This window comes from Lissotriton vulgaris, chromosome 6 (genome assembly GCF_964263255.1).
Source record: "Lissotriton vulgaris chromosome 6, aLisVul1.2, whole genome shotgun sequence".
Lineage (NCBI taxonomy): Eukaryota > Metazoa > Chordata > Amphibia > Caudata > Salamandridae > Lissotriton > Lissotriton vulgaris.
In genome coordinates, this window is record NC_141694.1 from 876,695,856 (window position 1) to 876,718,543 (window position 22,688).

The 22,688-nt window shown below is 35.8% G+C and overlaps 1 protein-coding gene across 1 annotated transcript in view; it reads left to right on the forward strand.

Annotated features, from left to right (window-relative positions):
- Nucleotides 1-3,803: 3,803 nt before the first annotated feature.
- LOC147708105 (uncharacterized) overlaps nt 3,804-22,688 on the forward strand; it is a 57,754-nt gene continuing 38,869 nt past the window's right edge. Inside the window, exons 1-2 of the mRNA XM_086925709.1 lie at nt 3,804-3,836; nt 7,907-9,707. Of these exons, the coding sequence (XP_086781835.1) occupies nt 7,946-9,707 (1,762 nt within the window). The 5' untranslated portion in view covers nt 3,804-3,836; nt 7,907-7,945. The remainder of the gene's footprint in view (nt 3,837-7,906; nt 9,708-22,688) is intronic.

Genomic DNA, 22,688 nt, shown 5'->3' on the forward strand with positions numbered 1-22,688 from the left:
CCTAGCAAAGGCACATCGGCCTAACAGTCCCTACAATTTTGCCAAGTTTCGTGCAAATCCATTCAGCCGTTCGAGCTAAAAGTGAGTCCAACCGCCCTATGGAAAACTCAATGTTAAAAACGCGTTTTGGGACCCCCCTTTTTTCTCAACCCCCCCTTGACGACCCCCCCCAAATTTCCTGGAGCTGCTCAGAAACAAAATGTGCCATTTTCCTGAAAATTTCAACCGATTCCGCCCACAAACGCCAAAGTTATTAGACATAGAATTTTCAGAAATCCCATAGGGAAAAAATCCTAACTATATATACCTACTGGCGACCGCCAGTAGGTAATATATATATATATATATATATATATATATATATATTACCTACTGGCGGTCGCCAGTAGGTAGTTATAGTTAGGATAATTTTCAATGTTAAATCTCAACATTCTATTTTGAATAACTTTGGCGCCGGTTGACGAATCTGCCTGAAATTTTCAGGAAAATGGTCTCATGGCGGTCCGGTCCTTCCCTGAAAGTTTGGGGGGGATTCGTCAAGCGGGGGCCGAGATAAAAGGGGGGTCCCAAAACGCGTTTTCCCCATGTTAATTTCCATAGGGCGGTCGATTTCACTTTTAGCTCGAACGGCTGAATGGATTTCCACCAAACTTGGCAAAATTGTAGGGACTGGTAGCCCGATGTGCCTTTGCTATGTCTCAAGATATGTGCTTCAGTGGATTTTGAGAAATTAACGTTCAAAAAAATATATATATCTATAGGCGCTCTCCGGTGCGCGCACCGGTGAGCGCTCCCGGCGCGACACGCGACTTGCGCGCAGAAAGCTGATTGGCTCTCAGTTGTCTGTAAACATTCTAAACAGTCCGGAGCGGCCGCCATCTTGTCTATCGGTAAAATCTAGTCATAAGAGGTGGCAAAAACAAAGGGTGGAATTGACCATAAGGGGGCAGGGTAGACCCCCCCTGACCCCCTAGGTTTGATATGGGGGCCATTAAAGGGCCCCGCGGGGCCTCAAATTTTTTTTTTTTTTTTTTCGATTTTCGCGGGGGAAGCGCCTGGTGCGCGCACCGGGGAGCGTATCGAGGAGGGTACTATGGAAAAATAATCACTTCAAAAATTGTATGTTTATGAATTGTTTTTTTTTTTATTTTTTTATTTTATGTAAGTACCTACATGTAGGTACTAATGAAGAGACTTAAATTTAATGTTCACCATCTTCTTTGTAGACATCTTGCATGTTGTTATTGTATTTTTTGTGGTATATGGAATTCATAATATAGTCTGTCTGGAAAGGAGAAACAGATCTTTTAAGCACTCCCTGAGAATTTCTAGGGGATCATGAGTAGTCTATCCTGTTCACTTATGAAAATGAGGTGTAAAATATTCATATGAGATAATATAGTGGGAGAAAGGTAGTAACTATGAGTAAACTTACTATGTAACAGAAAAATAGTTGAACAGTATACTATAAGTCTCACTTTATATTTTAAACATTTTTGGTAATACTTCATGAATTACATATAAAAAAGAATATTGTCTGAAACAATTGAAATTATTAAAGATAAATTTATTCCTCTGATTCTTTTTCATAATTTAATAAAATTTCTAACATAATATTGTCCGGAATTTCCTCATAATTATATGTACATGATTCAATTTCTTCCAAACATTCTATAAACTGTTCATCCAAAGAGTCATCCATGAAATCAACTTCTTTTTTTTCATCTTCTGGTTTTTCCACCTTTACTTTGATAGAAGTATCATTTGCCTTATTTTCTCCTTCCATTTTCTTTCTGAAAATTGCATATAAATTAACTATATTAGTAGAGCTAGTATACCAGAGAAGCCTAACTCAATCCATAACTATTACAGAGAAGTCTATCTCTATCTCTAACTATTAAAGAGGGATAGCATATCACTAACAGAATATTTTTTAAGAAATAAACTTAACGTGTACAATATACTTCCATAATTAGAAGTTACCTTAGAGAAATTAGTTGAAGTTGTCAGTGAAATTTGTTTTCAAGTGTACTTCAGGAAGCAGTAGTCAAAATGGCTGTGTTTCCCTCTCTTCTTTTATATATATTGTTGTACTTAACCAATCAAACGTCAGGAAATAATCGTAGAAAATGAGAGATACTTTTTAATTGGTTGTAAATTCTAACATTACAAGTGTGTTTTTGTCATGTAATTTACCTCAGGATATTTAGACAGGCCTGTAGCCTAAATGTCTCAATGGAATTTCACCAAATTTGGGCAAATGGTAGGGACTGCTATGTAGTAGGGCGTATTCTATATTTGATGAAAGTGTCTCCATTGGGTTTTCCGTAAATTACTTTCCCACCTTTTTTTAACGAGCGCTTAGGGGTGCGCGCTCCTTTACGCGCACTGGCAGCGTTACGGGAGTCCTCCATTTTGTGTTTCGGAACAATCGAGACACAAGATGGAGGGTAAACAATGTTCGGAATGGATAGAAGGGGGAACTGTAGAGACTTCTTGACCCTCTAGGTTTTCTGAGGGGGGCTTAGGAGGCTCATAAACGTAAAAAAAAAAAAAAAAATTCTTTAATTTTTCGCGGGGGTAGCGCCTGGTGCGCGCACCTTTAAGCGTACCCGAAAGCGTACTTTGGTGAAAAATAGTGAAAAAAGTTAGAAAAAAATAAACGCTTTGAATGATCAGAGTTAGGGTAGCTCTGAAAAGAGCTTTTGGGTTCTGTGGTTGATTTAGGTACCTACAAGTAGGTTCCAATACACATTCTTAAATTCAGGAGGAATATTCTATTCCCCTCATCTGAGAAGTGCACTCCATCTCCTCTGTAGATGTCTTGCATGTTGTAACGCAAGTTATTATTGTATAATGAACCCATTCCATAGTCTCTCATGTAAGCAGAAACAGATTTATTTACATGTTTCCGTGCTTTCTCAAATTGTGGACCAAATTGGTTGGACCAGTTCCATTTCTGTCTTTGGCATATATTGGAATATACCAAGGCAGTGTGGGGAAAAAGTATCATCAATTGATGAAAGGTGTCCTTTAATAGCATTTCCAGACCTACCCCAGTTAATGTGCCTAGATCGTTTCCACCACAGTGCACAATTATAAGGTCAGGTTCTGGCAGATGCAAAAAGGTTTTCACCAATGGTATCAATTGGTGACATTTTAATCCTCTGTGGCCAATCCACTTGATTTCCACATTTGATAAATCAAGGTTATGAAAATTTCTGCTAGCTGCATACCTTTGAGCCCAGTGGATGTAGCTATGTCCAATAACCCAAACAGAGTACATGATGTGAGAAGGTTCTGGTCCAGTCAGATGAAGTGTGGGAATGAAATGGCAGTTGGAACAGTAGGAGTTCACAAAAAAATAATTGTGGAGTTTCTGTGCTCTTGAATCACTAGCAATGATTGGTGGATTCAGATAGTTGAAAACTGAAAGTTAGGGTGTATGGTTATGTTGTGTGAAAGAAGCAATTTGAATGGTTTAAAAAAAGTCACCAAAAGCAAAAATACCCTGTATAGGCTGCTGTATTGACAGGTCAAACATCCTTGCTGAGTTAATTTGCAACATTGTAAGATAAACTTTTGAACCTTACAGTTCAGTTAGGAGGGAGTTGCTATGGTAACAGATAGAAAGGTTTGAGAGGGGGATGGGTGTTGGTTTGAAAATAGTGAGGGAAGAGTTTTCATTGGTTGAATTAAGGCATATGTGTACAAAGATAGAGATTTTCTATGCCAGTCTTGGTTTCAGTGTATTGAGAGCACACCTTCTCCTCTGCTAAAGAAAAATTGGTGTGTGTGTCTGACACTGTTTTCAATCTCCAAAAGCATTTCTAAAGGTAAGTAATGATTCATTTAATTTAGATAGAGATTTATTTTCTCTATGGAGAATATTTGGAAGCAGATAGTTATGTTTTAGAAGTGAAATTGTATGTTAGTATATAAGTCCTGCGCAGTGTTTTTTACATGTTATTTAAAAATCGATTTTGGGTGCAAATGAATGGTATTTTTATTTGGCCTTTTTTATGATTGCCATGTGCAGTTGATGCATGACTTTAAACATGGGTAATAAGTGATGCACTGGTGGCGCCAGGCTTTTATAAATGAGGCCCTGACTTTGTTTGATGATATTGAGTGGTTGTAGTTAGGTTCTGTGCAGTGTTTCTTACATGTTATTGAAAAATCGATTTTTGGGTGCAATTGATTGGTATATGTATTTGGCCCTTATTTATGAATGCCATGTGCAGCTGATGCATGACTTTAAACATGGGTAATAAGTGACGCACTGGTGGCGCAAGGCTTTCATAAATAAGGCCCTGACTTTGTTTGATGATATTGAGTGGTTGTACTTAGGTTCTGTGCAGTGTTCCTTACATGTTATTCAAAAATCGATTTTTGGGTGCAATTGATTGGTATATGTATTTGGCCCTTATTTATGATTGCCATGTGAAACTGATGCATGATTTTAAACATGGGTAATAAGTGACGCACTGGTGGCGCAAGGCTTTCATAAATAAGGCCCTGACTTTGTTTGATGATATTGATTGGTTGTACTTAGGTTCTGCGCCGTGTTTCTTACATGTTATTGAAAAATCGATTTTTGGGTGCAATTGATTAGTATATGTATTTTGCCCTAATTTATGATTGCCATGTGCAACTGATGCATGACTTTAAACATGGGTAATAAGTGACGCACTGGTGGCGCAAGGCTTTCATAAATAAGGCCTGACTTTGTTTGATGATATTGAGTGGTTGTACTTAGGTTCTGTGCAGTGTTCCTTACATGTTATTCAAAAATCGATTTTTGGGTGCAATTGATTGGTATATGTATTTGGCCCTTATTTATGATTGCCATGTGCAGCTGATGCATGACTTTAAACATGGGTAATAAGTGACGCACTGGTGGCGCAAGGCTTTCATAAATAAGGCTCTGACTTTGTTTGATGATATTGATTGGTTGTACATAGGTTCTGTGCAGTGTTCCTTACATGTTATTCAAAAATCGATTTTTGGGTGCAATTGATTGGTATATGTATTTGGCCCTTATTTATGATTGCCATGTGCAACTGATGCATGACTTTAAACATGGGTAATAAGTGACGCACTGGTGGCGCAAGGCTTTCATAAATAAGGCCTGACTTTGTTTGATGATATTGAGTGGTTGTACTTAGGTTCTGTGCAGTGTTCCTTACATGTTATTCAAAAATCGATTTTTGGGTGCAATTGATTGGTATATGTATTTGGCCCTTATTTATGATTGCCATGTGAAACTGATGCATGATTTTAAACATGGGTAATAAGTGACGCACTGGTGGCGCAAGGCTTTCATAAATAAGGCCCTGACTTTGTTTGATGATATTGAGTGGTTGTACTTAGGTTTTGCGCAGTGTTTCTTACATGTTATTCAAAAATCGATTTTTGGGTGCAATTGATTGGTATATGTATTTGGCCCTTATTTATGATTGCCATGTGCAACTGATGCATGACTTTAAACATGGGTAATAAGTGACGCACTGGTGGCGCAAGGCTTTCATAAATAAGGCCTGACTTTGTTTGATGATATTGAGTGGTTGTACTTAGGTTCTGTGCAGTGTTCCTTACATGTTATTCAAAAATCGATTTTTGGGTGCAATTGATTGGTATATGTATTTTGCCCTAATTTATGATTGCCATGTGCAGCTGATGCATGACTTTAAACATGGGTAATACGTGACGCACTGGTGGCGCAAGGCTTTCATAAATAAGGCCTGACTTTGTTTGATGATATTGAGTGGTTGTACTTAGGTTCTGTGCAGTGTTCCTTACATGTTATTCAAAAATCGATTTTTGGGTGCAATTGATTGGTATATGTATTTGGCCCTTATTTATGATTGCCATGTGCAACTGATGCATGACTTTAAACATGGGTAATAAGTGACGCACTGGTGGCGCAAGGCTTTCATAAATAAGGCCTGACTTTGTTTGATGATATTGAGTGGTTGTACTTAGGTTCTGTGCAGTGTTCCTTACATGTTATTCAAAAATCGATTTTTGGGTGCAATTGATTGGTATATGTATTTGGCCCTTATTTATGATTGCCATGTGCAGCTGATGCATGACTTTAAACATGGGTAATAAGTGACGCACTGGTGGCGCAAGGCTTTCATAAATAAGGCTCTGACTTTGTTTGATGATATTGATTGGTTGTACATAGGTTCTGCACAGTGTTTCTTACATGTTATTCAAAAATCGATTTTTGGGTGCAATTGATTGGTATATGTATTTGGCCCTTATTTATGATTGCCATGTGCAGCTGATGCATGACTTTAAACATGGGTAATAAGTGACGCACTGGTGGCGCAAGGCTTTCATAAATAAGGCCTGACTTTGTTTGATGATATTGAGTGGTTGTACTTAGGTTCTGTGCAGTGTTCCTTACATGTTATTCAAAAATCGATTTTTGGGTGCAATTGATTGGTATATGTATTTGGCCCTTATTTATGATTGCCATGTGAAACTGATGCATGATTTTAAACATGGGTAATAAGTGACGCACTGGTGGCGCAAGGCTTTCATAAATAAGGCCCTGACTTTGTTTGATGATATTGATTGGTTGTACTTAGGTTCTGCGCCGTGTTTCTTACATGTTATTGAAAAATCGATTTTTGGGTGCAATTGATTGGTATATGTATTTTGCCCTAATTTATGATTGCCATGTGCAACTGATGCATGACTTTAAACATGGGTAATAAGTGACGCACTGGTGGCGCAAGGCTTTCATAAATAAGGCCCTGACTTTGTTTGATGATATTGAGTGGTTGTACTTAGGTTCAGCGCCGTGTTTCTTACATGTTATTGAAAAATCGATTTTTGGGTGCAATTGATTGGTATATGTATTTGGCCCTTATTTATGATTGCCATGTGCAACTGATGCATGATTTTAAACATGGGTAATAAGTGACCCACTGGTGGCGCAAGGCTTTCATAAATAAGGCCCTGACTTTGTTTGATGATATTGAGTGGTTGTACTTAGGTTCTGCGCCGTGTTTCTTACATGTTATTGAAAAATCGATTTTTGGGTGCAATTGATTGGTATATGTATTTGGCCCTTATTTATGATTGCCATGTGCAGCTGATGCATGACTTTAAACATGGGTAATAAGTGACGCACTGGTGGCGCAAGGCTTTCATAAATAAGGCCCTGACTTTGTTTGATGATATTGATTGGTTGTACATAGGTTCTGCGCCGTGTTTCTTACATGTTATTGAAAAATCGATTTTTGGGTGCAATTGATTGGTATATGTATTTGGCCCTTATTTATGATTGCCATGTGCAACTGATGCATGACTTTAAACATGGGTAATAAGTGACACACTGGTGGCGCAAGGCTTTCATAAATAAGGCCCTGACTTTGTTTGATGATATTGATTGGTTGTACATAGGTTCTGCACAGTGTTTCTTACATGTTATTCAAAAATCGATTTTTGGGTGCAATTGATTGGTATATGTATTTGGCCCTTATTTATGATTGCCATGTGCAGCCGATGCAAAACTTTAAACATGGGTAATAAGTGACGCACTGGTGGCGCAAGGCCTTTATAAATCAGACCCTGACTTTGTTTGATGATATTGAGTGGTTGTACTTAGGTTTTGCGCAGTGTTTCTTACATGTTATTGAAAAATCGATTTTTGGGTGCAATTGATTGGTATTTGCATTTGGCCCTTATTTATGAATGCCATGTGCAGCTGATGCTTGACTTTAAACATGGGTAATAAGTGACGCACTGGTGGCGCAAGGCCTTTAAAAATAAAGCCATGTGTTGCTATTGTATAAACTTAAATATGTTGCAATTTATTGTTTATATTGTTTGCTTTTTAACATTACTTTGTTGTTTGCTAATAGTGGTCTTTCATGTGTTTTTTTAACAGAACAACAGATTCAAATCAACTTCTGAAAAGGAAGCAAAAATGCCTTCAAGGCAAAGAAATATCAAAAATACCATACGGAAAAGGAGAACATCAACAACAGAGTTTATGGAATCCTCTTCAACAACTACTTCAAAAAACACCAGAAAAGCTTCTGGTAAGCCAATTAAGTCTTTTCTTCGCAACATATGTCGTAGGAAAAAAAATGAAATTGCTAATGTGAATATACAGAAAAAGTCAACAAATCTAAAAAGGAAAGAGAAGCCCACAAAAAATGTTTCCATTGGACCAGGAGAGAAGAGAATGGTTAGCAATAGAAGGGTAAATGTTTTTAGGGACATTCGTAGGCGAATGTTTCGCAATAGGGTAGTTTTAAATTTGCTAAAAAATGAAAAGAAAAGTAAACTAAAAGCTGCTTTTTACAAGAAAAAGAAAAGTGTAGAAAAGATTGTTGATCAGGCTTTTGAAGTTAAGAAAAAATTATTTATTTTAATAATCAATAGAATTAGGATACTTAATAAGGCAATGGATGTTTTCAAATCGAACAGTAGATGGAAAAGAATTATTAATCGGAGTAATTTTTGTGAAGTATTTTCTGGTGAATGGATGCATAGTTCAAGTTCTGAGCCTTTTTTTAATGAGGAGAGTTACTTTCAGGAAAATGATTTGGTGCATGCAGTTGACACCAGTGGTCGTGCATATGAGGTGAAAGATAGTTGTGTGATGGAAAAAGAGAAACTTGTATCTAGAGATGCAGAAGAGGTCTTAGCTGATGAAGTTTTAGGGAGACGTACTAAGGGTCCAGTGTACACATGGAAATGCAGTAGTATTTGTAGTGTGCGACAGGAATCAATTGATTTGCTTCGAAATTTCTTACGTACATATAGTAAAAAAAGTCTCAAACAAAAAATGAAGATCCTGCAAGAGTTAGATCCTTGCAGAGTGAGAGAAAGCACAGGTTTGCAAGGGCATTCACTAGCATGTCTTTCTAGAAAAGTTTGTCGGAGTGTTTTTCATCATTTTAGGATGTTAGCAGTGCATCATAATAACGTAAGGAAATTAGTGAGGAAGTTGTATTATGCAAAAAGTCCTGCACTTAAGCTTAAACAGTTAAATAGTGCTCTTTTGCATGGATCTGAAGTGGATGTGAAGACTATTTGTGAAGAAATTGAGTTTTGTTATTTTGGGAACAAAGAGGACAGTGTAGAAATAGATATAGTAATGGATGGTAATGCAGAAGATAATGGACAAATTTCAAGTATTGAAAAGTTTGATGAGGAAATTATCAAGTTTAAGGTGAAATCAAGTGAGAGGCCTAATGTAACTTGTGTGTGTTGTCGACGGACTCATTATAAAATTCAGACTAGGTTAGTTGATTTATATGCAAAAAGTGAATTGGAAAATAATAGTGAATGGGAGGATTTTGTAAGTTATTTGTTGGTGGAGAATTCTTTTGATTTGAGTTTGGATCAGCGTATTTGCACTTATTGTTTGAAAAAATTAAATGAAAATAGAATGCCTGCAAGAGCAGTTTATAATAATCTTCAGTTGATAGATATTCCTTCTGAATTGATGGATCTAAATACTTATGAATCTATTTTGATTCAATGTGTCCATCCTTTTCAGGCTATTGTTCGCATGGAGCCTAAGACAGGGAAATTGCCTCCATCAGATTTACTGAGAGGATTAAAGGGAAGAGTTGTTTATTTGCCTCTAGATGTAAAGAAAAATATTAATACAATTGGTGTAGAAAGAGTAGAAGAAGATCCTTTAGTTATTCTAGTTAATGGGGTTCCAACAAAGAGTAAGAAAATTTGGCAAGATTTAGTGGATGTTAAAAAAGTCAAGAAGGCAACGTTGTATTTAGTTAAAAACAATGAGTACTACAAACATGTAAGTGTTGGAGTAGAGGAAACAGCTACAGAAGAAGATAGTGATTCTTCAGTTGGTCAAATTGAAAAAGTTGATGTGTCTAGAACTGAAGAAATATATGAACATTATACTGTTCATCCTTTGCATTCCAAAGAAGTAATGGGAAATGCAATTGACTTGTTTCAAATGAAGGCAGCAAAAGGAAGTCCCATTAGTGTATGGGAAGAAAGTTTGGAAGCTCGTTGTTTTCCACAATTATTTCCAACAGGTTGTGGTGGACGATATGATGATCGACCAGTTCTAATTCCTGCAGCTGAATACCGGACTCTAAGATTATATGCAGAAGATCCAAGGTTTCGTCAATGCATTCCATATTTATTTCATCTACTGTTTGAAAGTGATTTGTCTGGGCTTTCTTATGCAGTTAATCATATATTAAAAAGTGGACCTCATTTGCAAAATGTATGTGCAAGGGACTTTATGGAGAAAGTTAATCTGCAAGACAGTATTTTGGAATCTCAGCTAATCAATCTCATGGCATGTCAACGTGGAACCAACGAGTATTGGTTTCGTCGTCATGGAGAATTGAAATGTATGCTAAGAAACTTAGGAACTCCTACATGGTTCCTCACTCTTAGCTGTGCTGAGTATGCCTGGGACGATTTACTTCAATTTCTACGAGAGGCAAATGAAAACATACCAAATATAGAATTGAAAACACCAGGAGAACTGTGTTCTTTAGATCCAGTGAATGTTTGCAGATATTTTAATCATAGATTTGAAGCTATGATGTCTTTTATTACCAACAAAAAAAATCCTCCCCTTGGAGAGGTTTTGGATTTCTTTTGGAGGAAGGAATATCAAGCGAGAGGTGCTCCTCATATACATATGTTGTTGTGGATTAAAGATGCACCCAAATTTGGATCAGATTCAGATGAAACAGTGATGAGTTTCATTGAAGAGTATTCAACATGTGCTGTTCCAAAATCTACTGAAGAAAACAATTTAAGGCAACAAGTTTTACGTTTTCAATCTCATCGTTGTGGAAAGTACTGTCGTCGAAAATTTAAAAACAAGGAAAAGTACTACACGAAATGTCGTTTTGCATTTCCTCGACCAGTGATTTCTAAAGGAAGAGTAAATAATTTGATGTCATCTCTACGACATACTGTGACGAGAAAATCTCCCAAAAACACATATAATTTGAAAAGAAATGAAGAATCTAAGTACATCAACGATTACAACCCAGTGATTTTGTCCATGTGGAATGCTAACATGGATATTCAGTTCGTTGCTGACAACTCTATTGCTGTGGCTCGATATGTGACATCTTACATCACCAAAAAAGAAAAGACAGAACTGAAGGAAATGTGGGAGGACATTTCACATGAAAAGAGTCTAAGCAAGAAATTATACAGTTTCAGTCTGAAGATGTTGTCGCATCGAGAAATTGGAGCATATGAATGTTCTGATCGGTTATCATCAGCAAGTCTCTATGCCAAATCAAGAACAATCATTTGGGTGAGTCTTGGTCTTGCTGCAACACGAAACCGAGTTTTGAAATCTGTACAAGAAATTGAATATTTGGCGGAAAAAGAACCAAACAGTACAGATATTTTGAAGACAAATATGTTGGATACATACTATCCAAATAGAAGTACTCACCTTGAGAACACATGTTTGTATGAAGTTCTTCAAAACTACAGTTATAAGAGGAACATCACAGAAGATATCAATAATGGAAAATATGCACTCATTGGCTATGAAGGATGTCTAGTGAAGCAGAAAAAAGGCCATTTGATTAATCATCGAAAATTGAGTTGTGAAGTTCCAGACAAAAGAGAATTTTACTATTTAGCTCTTTTGCAACTCTTTAAGCCATGGCGTACAGAAGAGGAACTACTTGGAGATTTTCTCTGTTATGAAGACTCTTTTAATGCAACTAAGGATACCATAGAATGTCCTATTTTTCTAAATTATCTGCAAATGTTGAATGAAGAAATGGAGCAAGAAACCACAATTGCTGAAGAGATAGCTAGAAACAGTTCTCAAGATAGTCAGAGTTCTACTTCATTGAGCCAGGATCCACTAGGAGGACCAATTATCCAAAATGAAGCTGCCACTGCCATGGATGAGGTGGAAAGAGCTATGGAACAAGCTCAAGAGGATGGAGTTAACTTAGAAGATTTGGTAACGCAACTAAACATTGAGCAGAAAAAGATATATGATGAAGTCACAGAGCAGATTGAACATGGATTCAGACATGAGAAAAAAGAGTGCTCATGTATATTATTTGACCCTGTCCGACTGTATGTAAGTGGAGAAGCGGGGACAGGAAAAAGTTTTCTAATTAAAGCCGTTGCAAGTTATCTGCAGAAAAGGACTGATTCACCACTGTCTTGTGTTGTAACTGCTCCAACTGGTCTGGCAGCACATAACATTAAAGGGATTACTCTACATCGTTTATTGATGCTGCCAGTTGAACATGATAATAAATTGCATTACAACAAGCTATCTGGAGATGCGTGTTCTGAAGTTTCAAGAGTCTTGAAGAAAATGAAACTTCTTATCATAGATGAAGTAAGCATGGTCTCAAATCTAATGCTTGCTTTTGTGCATTTGAGAATGCAAGAAATTCTTAAAACAGACTATGATGTGTTATTTGGAGGAAAACACATTATTGTTTTTGGAGATCTATTGCAGTTGACTCCAGTAAAAGGACAACCAGTGTTTAAAATGCTCACGCATGAAGATACCAGGAAGTCCCTTGGAAGCATTGGAAATGTTAATATATGGCTAAATTTTAAATATGCTGAACTGCTTCAAAATATGCGACAGGCCAAGGATGAAGATTATAAAAATATTCTACAAGATGTAAGAATTGGAAAAATGACTGAGAAAGGGAAAAAAGCTTTGCATAGTCGATTAATTTCAAATTTGTATGCAAATGAAAACATTCTTCCAGAGAATATTTTTAAAAAAATGACTGAGAAGAAATCTGGGATATGTTTGATGCCAACTCTGCAAGAATGTTCCATCTTCAATCAAAAAATGTTAGACTTAGAAAATGAAGAGATTGTGAAACTGGAAGCAATAGATAAAATAGAGCATATGGGTGCAACAATTGTTTTGTCAGAAAATTTGAAAACTAAATTGCATTCATTGGAGAAAAGTATTTCAAAAACAGCTGGTTTTGAAAAGACTCTGAATGTGTGTTTAAATTGTCGTATCATTTTGAGAAGGAATTTAAATGTTGAAAGCGGTCTGGTAAATGGAGCAATGGGTTATGTTGTTGATTTTGTGAATTACAGAAATAGAGATGGAATTGAATTTTTAAAAATAAAATTTGATGGCATTGAACAAGTACAACAAATAAGTCGTTGTTCTGCTAGATTTTTACTTGTAAAAGACTTATATGTTCGCCGAAAACAGTTTCCTGTTTGTTTGGCGTATGCAGTGACAATTCATAAATCTCAAGGTTTAAGTGTAGATAGTGCATTGGTGAACATTGGAAGATCTGTGTTTAAAGAGGGTATGGCATATGTGGCATTATCTCGAGTCAGAACTTTATCAGGATTGTACTTGATTGCGTGTGATGAGACAAAGATTTCTGCCGATCTAGATTGTGTTAAAGAATACAATAGGTTAAGAAGAGAGTATGCTCCACATTTGCCTCAATATCCTCTGTTTGAAAAACGTGTGGTAGGCCGAAAAAGAAGAAATGAGGATAATTGTAGTGAGGTAGTTGCAAAAAGACAAAAAGTAGAGAAAACTGTAATTGAAAACAGGAAGAAAAAGAATTGTGGAGAAAATGTTGTTGGATTTCAGTTTGAAAACAGTTCTGGTGTCAACTGCTATGCTAATGTAGTGGTTAATGTTGTTTTTTTTCTTAAAAGTTTACAAGAACAGATTGTTGAAAATCGGGATCAAAGATTGTGTGGTTTATTGAATTCTGTGTTTCAGAAATGTAGCAGTGTTACAGCACAAATAGAAAGTGTAACAGAAATTCGAAATATTTTAGATTTGTGTTCTGGTCAAGATAAATTTTCACAGAACATTCAGCAGGATTGTCAGGAATTTTTAATGTATATGTTTGGTGTTTTGGAAGATGAAGGTGTAGATGTAGATAATCTTTTCAGTCTTTCTTATCAATGGCAGCATGACTGCCACAATTGTAGTTTATCAAGTACTACTACAATAGACACTGAAAGATTTATATATTTGACTTTACCAGACTGTAAATCAGTGTCTTTTAAAAATCTAGTTAAAGCAGCAGATCATAATATGGTGTGTACCCAATGTAACTGTACAATGCTGTCCACATTATTTATACAAAGGTATGGGCAGTATATTATTTTAGTTTTCCAACGATGTAGACCTGATGGAACTAAATTGACAACTTCTATCAAAAATTTTGTGGCTTCTCAGTTATCAATTTCTGGAAGGACCTTTACAACTGAAGCTATTATTTATCATGATGGATCTTCGACCACCTCAGGACATTATACATGCTACTTAAAATCTGAAAATGGATGGAGTTACTGCAATGATTCTCATTTAACTTATAAACAACGTTTGCCTTATGACTCTACAAATTCTTATCTAGTGTTTTTAAAACCAAAGTTTTAGTAAAGGGAATTGGCCTTTGAAGACGGGAATAGTTAATAAAAGTTAGTTAGTTAGTTAGTTAATCTAATATTTGAAATTATTTATCTCATGTAGATACTTTAAGTGGATCTCAAAGTAAAAAATACTGATATATCTGACACAAATTGGCCGTGAGGAAAATGTAAGATATGATGTTGTTAGAAGTTGATGAAATCGAAGTTATAGAGCACAGCAGACTTTTTTTCACCAAAAGGACCTTCACTATCTGCAATCTCATGTAGATACTTTAAGTGGATCTCAAAGTAAAAAATACTGATATATCTGACACAAATTGGCCGTGAGGAAAGTGTAACATATGATGTTGTTAGATCTTTTTTCATAGGAAGTCGATGAAATGGAAGTTATAGAGCACAGCAGACTTTTTTCCACCAAAAGGACCTTCACTATCTGCAATTTGGTCTCACGGAAAAGTAAGTGAATCAAAGATTAGTGTACTTATATGAGATGTATGTTTGAATGGGTTTTTTTAAACACAATCTTTTAGATTGTGTTTTTTTTTTCCCGCTGTTATATGATGAAGACTTTGATCTCACTAATTTAAGTGAAATTCAATATATTCTGAGAACAGCAAAAATAAATAATGTAACATATTGTAGAAGTTATTGTGTAGTTTGCATTGTGTAATTTATATTGTGTTCACATTGTCTTATACTCATTTTCTTTTTCACCCTTATTTACCTCTCTTTACTAATTTACACTCTTTTTTCATCGCTGTTTCTTTAGTGCACTTCATTCACAACTTCTTAATCTAATAGGAACTGTCTGCATTTCCTCTGTTCCTTCCACCACTTTTTATCTTTTTCATATTCTCACAGTACCACTGCTTTAGTTTCCTAACCCTCTCTTTCTTTTTCTCCTTTTTTTTTCTTTCGCATCCATTGTACTGTAGTTCACTTAGTTCTTCCTTTTGTCTTTCTGTGTACTTACTCTCTCACTCCTGTTTTATCCATCGTTCTATACTAACTTCATTCCTTTCATCCCTTCACTCTGTTACTTTACTTCACTCACTCTCAATCATCTTCTATTCCTCTTTTTTATTTATAGTTTCTCAATCAGACTTCTCTCCTTTTCACTCATTTTTCTTTTATTTTCTTATCTTTACTGATTTTGATTTGATATCTTACATTCTTTTAGTATCTTATTTACCTTTAGGAATTTGTTCTCTTTCTATTTCTTTTTCCTTTCTTTTTCTCTTTCTACATTACTTTCTTTCTGTTTTTGTATCCTTCACTATTGCATCATTTCTTAGTAAACTTTTGTAGATTTTTAAACCTCATGAACTGTTGTTTCTATTTTATTATATATTTTTAAGAAATTATAACGTGTTTTTTCTTTTATCTTTCATAGATACAAGTTTGCATTGATTATATGGTAAGTGTGTTTACAAAATCTTTTTTGTTATCACCTTTTGTTTTATTTTCACTATTTTTCTGTCACCCTACCGCACCCCTATTTCCTTACTTTGCTTCCCTCACTTATTCTTTTGTTCCATGTTTACTTCCGACCACATTCAATTTCTTTCAGTACTTCTGCCTATGCACACTCCTTCACTTACCTTTTTTACTGGTTCACTTAGTCCCTTTGTGACAGTCCTTCTTTTACTCTCTCTCTTGTTTGTCTCTATTACTCCCCATGTGTTACCCTTATTCACTTACATGTACCCTCTTTCACCCCTTTTTACTTATATTCACTGATATTTACTTTCCCTCAATCACTGCTATTCTTTTCCTCTGATTCCGTCACTACCTGACATTCCCATACTTAACTGTCCTTCTTTTTACTTTCAACATCCATTTACAATCTCCCTTAACCTCTGCTTTAGTCTTCTTCCTATTTCTTCTTTCTTTTGCTCCCTTATTCATTTTTCTTTTCTCAGTTACTTCCTTTTACACTTTTTATCTGTCTTACTATCTATTACACAGTCCCTCCTTCATTTTTTTTTCTTTTTTTTTGTTAGTGCGCTGACGGTACGCGCACCGGTGCGCGCACCGAAAGCGAAATATAAAAAAAAATATTTTAAATTAAAAATATTATCTCAATATACATTATAGTGTTCATTTTTACAAAAACATACTTTAGCAATTCACTAAAAAACACATAGGTATGAGTCTGTATAAAAAGTTAGGAATTAGCATTAAAAAAACCTATGAAATTCACTGAAAAAACCAAAGGTTTCACACCAGTTATAGTTAGGAATTAGCATTTAAAAAACCTATGAAATTCACTGAAAAAACCATAGGTTTCACACCAGTTATAGTTAGGAATTAGCATTTAAAAAACCTATTAAATTCACTGAAAAAACCATAGGTTTCACACCAGTTATAGTTAGCTGGAAATTTTACTGATATAAAACCATTGAAATTCCCACGTTATAGTTAGTCGGACTCACTATAACTTGCGCGTGCAATGCACTGCTGATGACATCACATATTACATCACTCATGACATGGTCAGTGACATCACTCATGACACCATCCTTGTGACATAGTGACAGACCTCCTTTCAGTATAATGTAACCCTTGAGACACATATTCAAAAATAGAAACTGAAATTTTTAATAAAATGGAGATACCTATATCAGTAACAACAAGCAATTCAGTAATTCCACTATCTATATACACATCCACTCATTCACCAACAGTTCTATATAGTCACTCATACATATACTCACTCATCATATGAAGTGATACACCTATACATCCTGTTACACACCGACATTCATCCAAAAGTTACTCACACACATATTCACACGTGCAAATAAACTATTGAACATCCATTTATTTGAATATAGAGTTATACACACACTTCCACCTTACTTCTATTTAAAATTACACATATTTATTCTCTTAAACAATCACTTATAGAAACACATACTTATTTAAACAGGAACTCTTACAATCTCTTACTCTCACATATACTCACTTATATACATCAATATTCATATATACTAGATTAAAACATATGTAGTTACTGATAAAGACACTAGTGAGACAGTCATTCACTCACTAACAAACACATATAGACACTCATCCACCCATACAGTCCTGTACATATGTTGTCTTCAAAACACATACAAACAAAGAGTCAGTCACTCATGCATCTATGTGCTAAGTAATACCCCCACCAAACCATATAGACACTCATACTGATACTAATAAAAATATCTAATAACCCATATACATACACATGAGTGGATGTGTATTAGATGGTGATATTACTGAATTGGTTGTTGTAACTGGTATGGGTATATCCACTTTTTTGAAAATATTAGTTTCTATTTTTGAATATGTGTTTCATGGGTTACATTACACTGAAAGGAGGTCTGTCACTGTGTCACAAGGATGGTGTCATCAGTGATGTCATGAGTGATGTCACTGACCATGTCATGAGTGATGTAATATGTGATGTCATCAGCAGTGCATTGCACGCGCAAGTTATAGTGAGTCCGACTAACTATAACGTGGGAATTTCAATGGTTTTATATCAGTAAAATTTCCAGCTAACTATAACTGGTGTGAAACCTATGGTTTTTTCAGTGAATTTAATAGGTTTTTTAAATGCTAATTCCTAACTATAACTGGTGTGAAACCTATGGTTTTTTCAGTGAATATATATATATATATATATATATATATATATATATATATATATATATATATATTCACTGAAAAAACCATAGGTTTTACACACGTTATAGTTAGGAAGTAGCATTTGAAAAACCTATGAAATTCACTGAAAAAACCATAGGTTTGACACCAGTTATAGTTAGCTGGAAATTTTACTGACATAAAACCAATGAAATTCCACGTTATAGTTAGTTGGACTCACTATAACTTTCGCGTGTAATGCACTGCTGATGACATCACATATTACATCACTAATGAGATCACTGATAACACCATCTAGTGAATGTCTGTCTTTTAAAAAAATAAATATGTTTTATATATGTATATGTAAAGGTCGATGTAAAAATAAATGTTTAAATAAGTGTCTTAATGGATGTGGAGGACTGTATGGATGGCTGAGTGTGTATATGTGTGTGTTAGTGAGTGAATGCATGCCTCACTAGTGTGTTTATCAGTAACAATATATGTTTTAATCTAGTTTATGTAAGTATTGATATATATAAGTGAGTATATGTGACAGTGAGAGATTGAAAGAGTTCCTCTTTAAATAAGTATATGTTTCTATAAGTGATTGTTTAAAAGAGTAAGTAAGTGTAAGTTTACTTAGAAGTAAGGTGCTACTGTGTGTATATCTGTCTATGTAAATAAATGGATGTTTATTACTTTATTTGCAAGTGTGAATATGTGTGTGATTTACTTTTGGATGTCTGTCGGTATATAACAGGATGTATAGCTGTATCACTATATATAATCAGTGAGTATATATACGAGTGACTATATAGAACTGTTATTGAATTATTGGATGTGTATATAAATGTTGGAATTACTGAATTGGTTGTTGTAACTGGTATAGGTATGTCCACTTTTTTTTATATGTTAGTTTTTTTTTTCAAAATGTGTTTTAAGGGTTACTTTAGAGTGCAAGTAGGTTAGTCTCTCTGTCACAAAGATGGTATCATCAGTGATCTCATTAGTGACGTCACTGACCATGTCATAAGTAATGTAATATGTGATGTCATCAGCAGTGCATTACACGCGCAAGTTATAGTGAGTCCAACTAACTATAACGTGGAATTTCATTGGTTTTATGTCAGTAAAATTTCCAGCTAACTATAACTGGTGTCAAACCTATGGTTTTTTCAGTGAATTTCATAGGTTTTTCAAATTCTACTTCCTAACTATAACGTGTGTAAAACCTATGGTTTTTTCAGTGAATTTCATAGTTTTTTTGAATGCTAGATCCTAAGTATGTAATCACGTTCGTAACTAGATAGTGTCACCGCCTACACGTCCTGAGAAGCGCATGTAAAGTCATGTGACTTGAAAACAAGACTTCCAATTGGTTCTTAGTAGTTTCTGTTCCGGAATTTACACGAAGCATTCCACCCCCTTTCCTCACAATCTTTTCTACTCTCAAGAGACAACAACGTCGAGCATCTTCCGGAAAAGTTTGCTGAAATGGCTGCCGTTCTGCATTCATCCTCCGAATCAGAAGGAAATGAGCGACCACCGTTAAGAAGAAAAAAGGAATCTTTCATTTGGCAATTTTTTACTTATCCTGAAGATCAAAAGAAAGTGAATGCGCCAAAAGTAACCTGCACGATATGCAATACTGAGCTCTCAAGGGGAAATCCAAATAAAAAATATTCCTTTTCTATACACACCATGCAGCGGCATGTTAAACAAAGGCATCCTGAGCATTATGCAAAAGCATCGACAAGAGCCCTGGCCATGCTATTACCATCAGAGGTGGCCAGCACATCTTCTGGTGGACGACCTGTATCTCCATCGAGTGCTGAGATGGACTTGAGACCATATCTTGCGAAGGTGCACATGAAATGCAACGAGTGTGTAGAAATTCTTTTGTACGGAGAGCAGAGCCTTGTTCTTATTCAACTCAAAATTGAAAGTCATAAATGCCCCAAGAAAAGATAAATTTCTTCACTCCACTTTCATAGTATTACATACTGAAAAATGTAGTACAAACTTTAAGAAATCAAAATCATCATACGACTTGTTTCCCAAAAAAAAAAAAAAAAAAAAAGTTCTTTTCAGAACTAACTATTTCTACCAAAACATGCTCCAAGAGCATCTTATGACATGTTTTTTCACCGCTTCATTGTAGTGCGCGACCGGGTGCGCGCACCCTCCTATCGCGTACAGGACCTGACACTTGCATGTGAAGTCATGTGACTTCTAAACAACACTTCTAATTGGTTCTTGGTAGTTTCTATTCTGGAATTTACACACAACACTCCACCCACTTCCATCACTTTCTTTTCTACTCTCAAGAGAGAACAACGTCGAACATCTTCCCTACAATGGCTACCGTTCCGCATTTATCTTCCGAATCTGAAGGAAATGAGCGACCACCTTTGACAAGAAAAACGGAGGCGACGCTATTACCATCAGAAGTAATCAGCACATCTTCCGGAGGACGACCTGTATCTCCATCGAGTGCTGAAATGGACTTGAGACCATATCTTGCGAACGTGCACATGAAATGCATGAACTGTGGAGAACTTCTTGTATACGGAGAGCAAAGCTTTACTCTAATTAAACACACAATTGAGAGTCATAAATGCTCCAAGAAAAGTTAAATTTCTTCACTTTATTTGGATAGTATGACATACTGAAAAATGTCGTAGCAACTTTAAGAAATCAAAAGCATCAAAACACTTGTTTCCAAAAAAAAAAAAAAAAGTTCTTTTCAGAACTAACTCTTTCCACCAAAACATGCTCCAAGAGCATATTATAAGATGTTTTTTCGCCGCTTTATTTTACTGCGAGACCGGGTGCGCGCACCCTTCTATCGCGTACAGGACCTGACACTTGCATGTAAAGTCATGTGACTTCAAAACAACTCTTCTAATTGGTTCTTGGTAGTTTCTATTCTGGAATTTACACGCAGCACTCCACCCACTTCCATCACTTTCTTTTCTACTCTCAAGAGAAAACAACGTCGAACATCTTCCCAAAGACTTCCCTGCAATGGCTACCGTTCCTCATTCATCTTCGAATCTGAAGGAGATGAGCGGCCACCTTTCACAAGAAAAACTGAGGCTACGCTATTACCATCAGAAGTAATCAGCACATCTTCCGGTGGATGACCTGTATCTCCATCGAGTGCTGAAATGGACTTGAAACCATGTCTGGCGAACGTGCACATAAAATGCAACAACTGTGGAGAACTTCTTGTATACGGAGAGCAAAGCTTTACTCTAATTAAACACAAAATTGAGAGTCATAAATGCTCCAAGAAAAGTTGAATTTCTTCACTTTATTTGGATAGTATAACATACTGAAAAATGTCGTAGCAACTTTAAGAAATCAAAAGCATCATAACACTTGTTTCCAAAAAAAAAAAAAAAAAGTTCTTTTCAGAACCAACTCTTTCTACCAAAACGTGCTCCAAGAACATATTATGAGATGTTTTTTTGCCGCTTTCTTTTAGTGCGCGACCGGGTGCGCGCACCCACCTATCGCGTACAGGACCTGAGACTTGCATGTGAAGTCATGTGACTTCAAAACAACACTTCTAATTGGTTCTTGGTAGTTTCTATTCTGCAATTTACACGGAACACTCCACCCACTTCCCTAGAAAACCAGTTTATCGAAAAACTTTTAAAGCCTCCTCTTATGAAATATTCGACATCAATCACATAGCAGAGTACTAAATAGCACTATATACACTCCGTCCCTTAATTATAAGAGACTTATTGCTATGTAAAAGCAACTTTTGTTTTCACGCGATAATGTGAAATGCTGAGCCTATTACATAATTTTATTTCACATATATGTTACTATTCTCCTTCGAGTACTAACACCGTAGAAAATACCACCAATAGCGGTGATATTTTTACACCGAGAACGGGCGATTTCTATCGCTTAGAGCCCTTACAATTATAAAGTTTTATTTCCTAAGTCTCTGATCTCCAACTGTGCAACGTAGCTCCCCTGTGTGTCGTAATAAGGTCCATAAACAAAAACTACAGGGCCAGCATTATAAACATGCACAAAACCACAAAACGACAAGAGCCACCATGTTGATATATATCCTTAATATAATAAACCTCTGAGAATAAATACATATTTCCGTGGCACCCCATAACACAAATGTGGCGTCCTCTGACTCTGCTCCATTACCAAACACCGTAACTCCCCGCCCCCCTCACTTTTCACTAAACTCCGCACTACACCCCACCCGAACCCCCTATTTCAAACCCCCAACCTACCCTCCCTGCCCAAACCCACCATGAACCTCAAACCGCCCCAAGAAAACTTATAAGACACAGGATTACTAAAACTCAAGAATACGCAACAGGCAGAAAATGTAAATAGTACATAAAGGCACATATTTTTTCCAAAATACTATTTAAAAACATGTTCTATTTTTTATAAATCTATCATGCATCTGACCCTCTACAACTGCTTTCAAAACGTGAACTATAAACCTCTACCTTTCATTTTCAAACCATACACTTTCATCTGACCCTCTAGAACTGCTTTCAAAACATGAACTATAAACCTCTACTTTTCATTTTCAAACCATACACTTTCAATTACATTATTTTTTTTTCCACAATTCATGTAATGTTACACACCTTTTCTAAAATACA